The sequence below is a fragment of the Vitis riparia genome, chromosome 18 (assembly GCF_004353265.1).
Source record: "Vitis riparia cultivar Riparia Gloire de Montpellier isolate 1030 chromosome 18, EGFV_Vit.rip_1.0, whole genome shotgun sequence".
NCBI classification, from domain to species: domain Eukaryota; kingdom Viridiplantae; phylum Streptophyta; class Magnoliopsida; order Vitales; family Vitaceae; genus Vitis; species Vitis riparia.
The window spans coordinates 2,892,976-2,902,703 of record NC_048448.1 but is presented as its reverse complement, the minus strand read 5'-3'; the positions used below and the strand labels follow the sequence as shown (position 1 = coordinate 2,902,703).

The following is a 9,728-nucleotide window of genomic DNA, read 5'->3' as shown; positions in this document are numbered from 1 at the left end:
GAACAGCAGAAGTCTCTGACGTCAAAGTACGCAAACACCCTTACAAAGCCTCACCCTTTTGTGTCGTTTTGAGGATACCGATGTCATTTCAAAAGTTCACTGCGCTCGTGTCCCAGTTTTCGGTTACTCATTTTTATCAGGCGCGAACACACCATGATACGGATCAAAATTGTGACACGTGTCGAGATCTTAAGATATATATTTGATTTGTTGCTGTTTGGAAACCGGGGTAAGTCTGGTATATACCAGGTCAACTGAGTGGGTGGGCTTGCGATTGGCTGACGTGGGTTCCCACTTAATCTTATTATTCACGTATTCTTTTATCTGTTTGGCCATAAAAGCATGGCCGACCATCTCTTGAATAATCTTCTTTCTTTTGGAGGTTGCCTTCCTTTTCACGGTTGATGAATCTTCTTTATTAAACCCAAATCACCCTTTCATTGAACTTTTTTCTTTTGTATTAACATTAGAACCTTCTTAATGAAGAAACAAAAAAATTATTTTCTATTTTTAAAATATTATGAATAAAAAAATGTGAAAAATGTCTAGCAATATATTTGAGAAATTATTAAAATTATATTTTGGATTATTTTGTTTTTTTTTTAATAGAGTGAATGCCTTTATGGCATAAAATTATGACTTTAAACTAATATTTTTCACCTCTAAGTACAATTAGCTCTTTTTTATAATCATTCATATAGTGGATTTATATAATATAAATGTTTATTATGTTGTTATATTCATATATCTTTCATAATAAATAATTTTTTGTATTCTTTCATTTGATATTTCGTGTCCTTAATAATGATTTCATACTCGTGTATCTTTAAAATAATTAAAAAATATAGGTTGTATTTTAAATACATGACATAAGGGAACAAAATTTATTTGACAATCCACATAGATAATAAATAAATTAATAATAATTTTATATTCAAAATATATTTTTTCAGTATTCAATGGGAAAAATACGTGAAATGAGGGGTTCCACTAACTTTAAGCTTCAACTAAGCTTCTAATCTTCTTTACGCTTGAATTTCGGCTTCAATTGGCTCTTACACAATCTCTTCAAAATTCAACTCACTTGAAGGCTTTAACATTCAATTTACAAAAATGAACTTCTCTCAACCTAGCTCAATGATAACTCAAATACAACTCAAAATTATGATGGATCATAAAGGTGTACTAAAAGATATGCAAGTGAAGATTTAATGCACCAATAAAGAAATGAGAACTTTTAAGGTAAGAACAAATGGGTAGACAAATAAATGCAGATGCTCTCTTACTCATAAATGAAGTGGAACTATCTATTTATAGGTTTCTAACCTAGAGAGTAAAAAAAGTCAAAAAATAGCCTCAACCGGTTGAGTTGGGGGTCGACCGGTTCACTAGCTGTTAGAGCATTTAATGCTTCGGCAGGTTATTGTCGCTTCAACTAGATTTCAACCGGAGGTCGACTGATAAGGAAAGGCTACTGGAAGAAAGAGTGTGTTTTTTGCACTCCTCAATCGGACCTCGATCGGGAAGAGGGAACCGATTGACCAGTACCCTGGCCGGTTGAGCCAGTTGGCTAATCCCTCGACCGGTTCACAATTTTTGCCCCGAAAACCTAAATTTTTATAGTATTTTTTCTTCTAACACTTAGGCAATGCCTTTAGGTAAATTAATATGTCAATTTTGAAGTTATTTGCTTAAGGTTCAATTGATAAAACTCGGGTTTTAATGAAACTATAACTTTAAATAATAAACTGACTTTTTGAAAGATGCATGAAATTGTATGTAAAACCTAAGTGCACAAATGCATTCATCTTATATTTGTTTCATATGATTAAAGGTTTTCAAAACGTCTTAATCTTGTATTCATTAGGTCATTTGATAAATTTTCAAAATAATACATGAAATTCTTAATAATTGAAATTAATTAGTAATTTGATCATAGTTTGCTATTATCAAAACCTGATTATGAGAACATTTGAACTAACAAAATAAATTAATCATAATTAAAATAATTATATATTACATAAATTTGTTATTTATTATTTAATAAATAACCTTATTACTTTTTAAATTGATAATTATAATTAAATAGGATCTGTTTAACAATACTTCTTCTTAAAATTTTAGGAAATAAAAAAAATATTAATCCTATTTAAATAGGATCTCTTCTACACAATATTTCTTAAACTCTTAAGAAACTAAATAATAATTATATTCAATAAATTAAAACAATATAAAAATAAAATGGAATAATAAATTTGTCAGTACAAATTTTATTAATTTATTAATTTATTCGTGTGTCATGTACTTTTAAAAATAAAATGGAATTAACATTTGAGGTTAGAAAAAGTCTATATCTCAAATTTATTTATTTGGTAAATATTAAATAATTATTAATGTTTTTAATTTCATAAATATTAATTTTAATTTTTAAAAACTGAATTATCTTATACCCTATATTTTCTCAAAATTATTTTAAAAATATAATTTTCTTTAAATGAACTTGTTTTTCTAGCTTTAAAAAAAAATTATTATAATCATACAACAATAATAAAATTTTAACAAAAAAATATTATCCGTTGTACCTCATAATAATATATATTCACAATTATCTAAATAAAACATAACTTATCAACTATAAAATTTTAAAAATAAAAAAAATAATAAAAAAAAAGAAAAAAAACTAAATAAAATTTAAAGTATTTATATTACAAATACCTCATTTTTTTTCCTACCAATTTTATATAAACCAGAGCTCTAAATGATTATAATTTATTAAATTAATAAATATAATTAAACTATTGTGTACATACATTTTGTCAATGATGAATTTTCTCATTTTTTAGAAAAAATGCACCAGCCTCTTTGCTTGCGACAACTTAGAGCATAAATAAATCATAAAAGAAAAAAATATACATATATATATATATATATATATAAACAAATAATTATTCTTTCCATAATAAGAGAAAATAATAATAATAATAATTTAGCAAAAAGATTAATAGCTCCACATATTTTTTTAGGGAAAAAAATGTTGGAAAGAGAAAAACATAAAATTTTATGGGGTTTAATGGAATAAAAAAGGTATTAGAAAATTTAAAAAAAATGAACATTAAAAATAAGAAATGACTCTAATTGTAATGTAGGAATTAAGAGTCAGAACAAACATCCTATTTATTTCCGTCCTCATTTTTATATTTAGATAAATTTTATGAAGGTGATAATGAAATAGAAAATGATTCTAATAGAAATCAAATTAACCTTTTTACTTAGTAACAAAAAATAAAAAAACTCTCAAAATTTATTTATTTATTTTTTTAATGAAAAAATATATTTTAAACTACGTCTAAATGTATTATTGTCAATTTATTTATTTATTATTTTCATTCTTATTATTACCAAATATTAAAATGAAAAAAAATAATCATTTAAATATTGAATTCCTATGTTCATCCAAATACTAAAAATAAATTCATTAAATTCATTTCCAGTCACAAAAAAAATGAAAATAAAATATTCATTTTCATTCTATATTCTCATGTATCAAATAACTTAAAAAGGTAAAAGATAAAGAAAAATATAAAATGATACAACTACGAATTATCCATCTAATCATTATTGAACAATTATAAACTAATGGATAAGAAATGTAAATTAGTTCATAATAAACTAAAAGATAAAAAGGGACTAGTAAATTTTGGATTTATCAAAGCACTATTTATGTTTTAAATTTGGATTCTAAAAAATAAATCAATTCAAAACAATTATTAATTTTTATTTGTTTGATTTTTATCTAAATTTATTTTTATTGAGTAATGTGAGAATGAAAACTTAAATTATGATAATTTTTTAAAGGAATCATTATTTAAATTAATCAAATAAAATAATGATAGGACACAAATACATATAAGTGAGACGATAAAATCATTTTATGGAAAATAAAAAAATTGGAAAAACTCTTCACTCATTCATAAATAATATATATTTTATCATATTATTAAATGTCAAATAATGATTAAATAAAAATAATTATATTTAATAAATAAAGACTAATTTTAATGACATTGGGCCTGGACAAAAGTTTCCTATCCTTAAAACGAACGATCATATGTGGGCCTTAAATGGGTCTTGAGCCCAATCTTTTTAAACACGCAATTGGAATAAATTTATGTAAGTTGATGCCGTCTCGGTGTAGAATCTTTTTCTTACCTTGAAATGATGAATTAAATAAATCAGCTAAAAATCTTGTGGACAAGCAGGAACCTTTAAAATGAAGGAATCCACTAACGCGGCCCAACCTCCAGGCCCACAGAAGGAGAAACCAGTAGGCAGTAACCACATCATTATGTCAGTTATTCTGATGCTTTAGTAATTCTGAGTAGCAATGGAGGGCATTATTGGAATTTCACGTTGAATAATCATAGTCGTCCATGGTCATTATTCACTCTCCTCAATCATCATCATCATCTCCGATCCGATCTGCTAATCCGCGTTTTATCTCAGAAGAGAGGGCTTCCGATATCCCTGTAATCAAACATGTCTACCTTCAGCGGCGACGAAACTGCTCCCTTCTTCGGCTTCCTTGGCGCCGCCGCCGCCCTTGTTTTCTCATGTAAATACCTTTTTTTCTCTCTGCTTCTTTTTATTTTGGTCTTCATGCTTTATTTCCTTTTTACCCTGTTTGGTTCACTGGAAAATGTTGTCCCGAGTTATAGCTGCATGGCCCTGTTTGTTCCGACGGATAATGGTTAATATATCATCTTGTAGCACTGGGAGGATTTATACTCTCCGTTACATTTCTAGGGTAGGAGTGGAAATAAACGGAGTCAATTGTTTAACTGAAAAAGTTTCCGGGAATTATGTTCGGTCGAAATGAAAGCAATCGTCGAGAAAAATTCCGATGAAACAAAGTGTTGTATTTTCCCACATCGGAACTGTTTCCTGTGGAAACAAATGGGGCTTTTTTCTTGGAATGTTTCTAATGGCTTCTTTACTCAGGCATGGGCGCGGCCTATGGGACTGCAAAGAGCGGGGTGGGTGTGGCCTCCATGGGAGTGATGCGACCGGAGCTCGTCATGAAATCGATTGTCCCAGTTGTTATGGCTGGAGTTTTGGGCATCTATGGGTTGATTATAGCCGTTATTATTAGTACCGGCATAAACCCTAAGGCCAAATCTTACTATCTTTTCGATGGTTATGCCCACTTATCATCTGGTCTTGCTTGTGGCCTTGCTGGCCTCTCTGCCGGTATGGCAATTGGGATTGTGGGAGATGCTGGAGTTCGGTAAACTCTTTACTATAGCATTTTTTTGTTTTTGTGATTTTTTATGGGTATTTGATTTACCATATGATGCTACTATTTTCCATTTAACTTTGGTTATGCTTTGTTTGGTTGCCGAGAAAAAATAGACAAAGAGTAGGAAAACTGTTTTTATTAGTTTTATTGGTTCGGATAACTGTTTGTGCTAGTTTTATTGGTTCGAAGGAATTATAATTTTGGATGGTAGCTTTTCATTATTTTTTACTCGAAACAGAACACCCCTCTTCACTAAGCCTATTGCAATTATTTAGCTTGGTCCAGTTGAGTGTTTTCATTTTCTCAAACAAAATCAATCTAAAACATGATGTTTAGGTTTTAATTTGTTTTCTTTTAATTGTGGCAACCAACAACTGAGAATGCTTTTGAATATTTGATTTCCATCATGTTACTGTCACTTGACCAACTTGAAGTAGATTCATTTTGTAAATATCTGAATGTTTTTTTTTTTGTTACTTTTTTGGGGGGTTGGGGGGGTGTTTGGTTGGGTTTTGTGGGGTTCAAAACATATGCAAGAATGATACAACACCACTTTCTCAAACATATCAAAATGTGCCAGTGACTAGCAAACGATATCAATACTCTTCCAATGAAGTCAATGTACTTAATTGACTTCATTGATTGTTGGATTCTTGTTGAGGTAAGGACTAGTGTTTTTTGTTTCCTTTTTCTTTTTTGCTTGTGCCTTTTGGCGGGTATATGTTTTGTGTATTTTGGTGCACTCATGTTGGAGCTCTTTTTACATAATGCTCTCTTTATCTACACCTATCACAAAAAAAATTCTCCCAACCAAAACATTAAAACCAAATAAAGTTCCTCACCCACAACTACCATGTTGGAATACTTCAAAACTTCCATCCACATCAATGCAATGAAGTAAATCATATGAGTTTGGTTTTTTTGTTCTTTCTATGTTTGTCTCTCACTAGAATGCTTTATGAGTTTGGTTTTAAAGAGTAAGGAGTCATAATCGAGGCAAGTAATTGTCGTTTTTAAATGCAAGATTCACTTGGAACCTTTAGCAAGAGGGCACTCAGTCAAGTCAACTAGGCACCTGGTGTGCTTTTCAGGCAAGCTTATCAATAAGCTAGTTGCCTGACCTTGAGTTTGATGGATTGTTTTTTTTTGGGATAAATAAAACCAAATGCATTAAAAAAAATAAAAATGCTACAAGGTGATGGATTGGTTTTTTACTTGATTCTCACAAGTCAATTTAACTTGAGACGAGTAACATTTAAGAAATCTGCAGTCTAACTATACAAACTAATTTGAGAAACGTAGTTCGCATGGGTGTGATGTTTTGCTTTGCAGGTTAAGGATGGGAGATAATAACTAATGGTTCACACTGGGATGAGTCATGGGACAAGATGTTAGAATGATCAAAAGATTCTAGACTTCATTTACTGACTCATTATTTTGACGGACAAAAAAAATTTGAGATGGGGTTAGAAAAGAGCTTAGAAGTACCTAGGTTTTAAAAAGTTGACTCAATAATCAAATTATAGATTATAAGTTCATAACCCTAGCCCATTTCCCATGTTGGGCAGAACATTCCAAATCTTAGTCCTGATGTTTTGTTTACAGTCCAAACATGCAAGAAAATCGGTCCCTGCATAGAAAATGGGTTTAGAGGATTGGATGATCTATATAGCATAGGTATGTGTATGAGTGTCAAACATGGGTATGTGTGTTTGATCCTTCACAACTCGAATTTTAGGATATAGGAATTCAGCTAAAAAGGACCCAAAAAAAGCGTACGGGTGCTGGGATACAACTAATAAAAAAAAAATTCGATTAGAAATAAATTGGAAGTGAAGATATTCTTTTTAAAAGCTCTCATCTTTCTCTCTAATCTTTTTCTTTTTCTTTTTTCTCTTATCCCTAAATATTTTTACAAAAATTCTCTTTTCAGCAAATTCTCCTTTTTTACTTGTGTAATTATTTCTAAGAAAGTTGAAAGAATAAAAGAATATCAATGAAAAAAAATCAATCACACCCAAAGTAAAATAGAAGTGTTCAACAAAGATCCTGTATACACACCCTGTCATGCCGTGTCAAAGTATGATGTGTGAAATTGAAGGATCCCAGTACCATAGAAGGTGATTTGCTGGTTTTATGGTTCTATACTCTTTTGATTCCAATAGCTAAAATAACTGGATGATCAAATCATTTCATAGTGTTGAAATGAAATTGATCTGATGGTCATAAAAGTTTTCATGTGTTCTATTCACAGATCATTGTCCAGTTAGGAATGGGAGCTCAAAAAATGGACATAATCTTAACTTCAGTTTCTGTAGCAGTGAAATTTATATGTGAAAATTAATTCTTAAATTTAGAAAAAATAAAAGTAATTATTAAATTTTGGAATAAAAGGGTATGGGTAGACAAGCTATTCAACTTCCTGAGACTTTGAGTCAAGCTACGGTTACCAAGTAGGCAACTACTTTTGTGATCTGTGACCTGGATTGTGTGACTGCTTCCCTCATATGGACTTTCCATTTCACTCAACAGCCCCCACCACAACTGCAATCCATTTGTTCTCCTGTGCCCTTACCAAACAAGATCCTTATATCTTGTTAGGGAAAACTTAAAAAAAATTGAATTGTATTGGATTGAATTTAATAGAATTTTGAGAGATTTTCCTTAGCAAATAGGAATCTGCTACTCTCACTAGAGCTTAACCACTATATTAAGATATTTAAATAGCTAAGAAGTGGTTGGGTAGTTTCCATTTATGACATTAGGCTTAGAATCATGATTTGCGAAGTTTGCATCTCCATATATTGGGTGTTTCTTCCAACTGTATTGAAAGAGGGAGTACTGAAGATGTTTAGAGGCTCTGTAAGCTCAATGTGGACTTAATTCTGTTCTTAGCTCTTCAACCCATGCAAACTTCTATGCCTTGTTTAAATCTGTTGCCTTACTCCTGCATAAGTCTAGCATTTCAATGCCTATAATTTAGCTTTACTCCGGGAAGTGCACTGGGACCTGTTAAAATTGTATAATGTGAACCTGCTTGATGATGTACTCAGGATAAAATCATTTTTATTTTTTTTGTTCTTTTTCTTTTCTGTGACTTCTCCCCCCCTCCCCCCTCATTTGAAATGAAACATCAAATCCTCCATTGATGGTGTTGTATATGTTTACCTTTTTTTCCCTGTGTTGGGATTATTTTCAGGGCTAATGCACAGCAGCCAAAGCTGTTTGTGGGTATGATTCTCATCCTCATCTTTGCTGAAGCGCTTGCTCTTTATGGCCTGATTGTCGGCATCATTCTTTCATCCCGAGCAGGCCAATCTCGGGCAGAGTAAAGGAGTTGAAGACTGGCATTTTTCTTGGAGTACTTAAATTATTTTTAAAACGTGGATCACATACTCCTACTGGATGGTTATATGAAGACTTCAGAGGTCCACCTGATGTCACTGTTGGACCTTTTGTATATTGAGTTTTATTCAAAATTCCCCAGAATTGCACTCTATGCTGATAAATTACATTGCCCTTTATGGAGCATTAAAGAAAACCTGACTGATGATTGTGATGATTCTCGTTATGGATGATTTCACAGAGATTTCTTGTTTTAGCAGCTAGCCTTGTCATATGCATTTGACAACATGTGGCATATGATACTATAGAACATGCATGTTTATTAAGGCATTATGATAATTTGTTATAGTTCTTTTTAAGGGTGGATCAGGATGATCGTTTCTCTGGGACTGCATGTTGTTGCCTTAATTGATATATATATATATATATAGATAGATATATTAATGTTATTTTAAAGTATATTTAATAAATATTTTTTTAGTTTCTTTTTTAATCACAAATTTATTTTTATAATGAAAAAAAATTATTTTATCAAATAAGTAAATTTAAAAAAATAAAATTTGATAAAAATAAATAAATATATAATAAATAAGATATTTATATCTTACATCTTAGTTTAGGATTAACACATTTCATATAAAAAATATGTTAAATAATATATCTCATTATTTATCATTTTATATATAGAAAAGATATATAATAAAGGGTAATTATCCGATCATTGAAATTAAAATAGGATAAATTATTTTATATTAAATAATAGGATAACTTATCTTATTCATTACTCATATCCTATTTCATGTCATGCCCAGACAACTAGCATATAGCCTCCTAACATGAATTAGGAAAGTTTTGAAAAAATATTTTTTGAAACAATTTTCTTTGATTTTCTAAGAACTTCGAAAATTTGAATTGTTATCAATGTATTTTCAAATATGTTCTTAAATTGATTTTTAATTGTAATATTTTATTCTATTTTCAATCATTGTTGATCTTTATATAATTATTATTATTTAAATAATTTCAAAAAATAAGTGAAAATAATAAAAATAGATTTTTAGAAAACATCTTTTTTTTTTGGAAACAA

At 29.9% G+C, this 9,728-nt stretch overlaps 1 protein-coding gene across 1 annotated transcript; it reads left to right on the top strand.

The window, feature by feature from the left end:
• The first annotated feature begins 4,445 nt into the window (after window positions 1–4,445).
• Window positions 4,446–8,900, top strand: LOC117907181 (V-type proton ATPase subunit c1). The gene is made up of 3 exons (XM_034820623.1): window positions 4,446–4,612; window positions 4,999–5,284; window positions 8,496–8,900. The coding sequence occupies exons 1-3, from the start codon at window positions 4,537–4,539 to the stop codon at window positions 8,626–8,628; spliced, it is 495 nt and encodes a 164-aa protein (XP_034676514.1). The 5' UTR covers window positions 4,446–4,536; the 3' UTR covers window positions 8,629–8,900.
• Window positions 8,901–9,728: the final 828 nt, after the last annotated feature.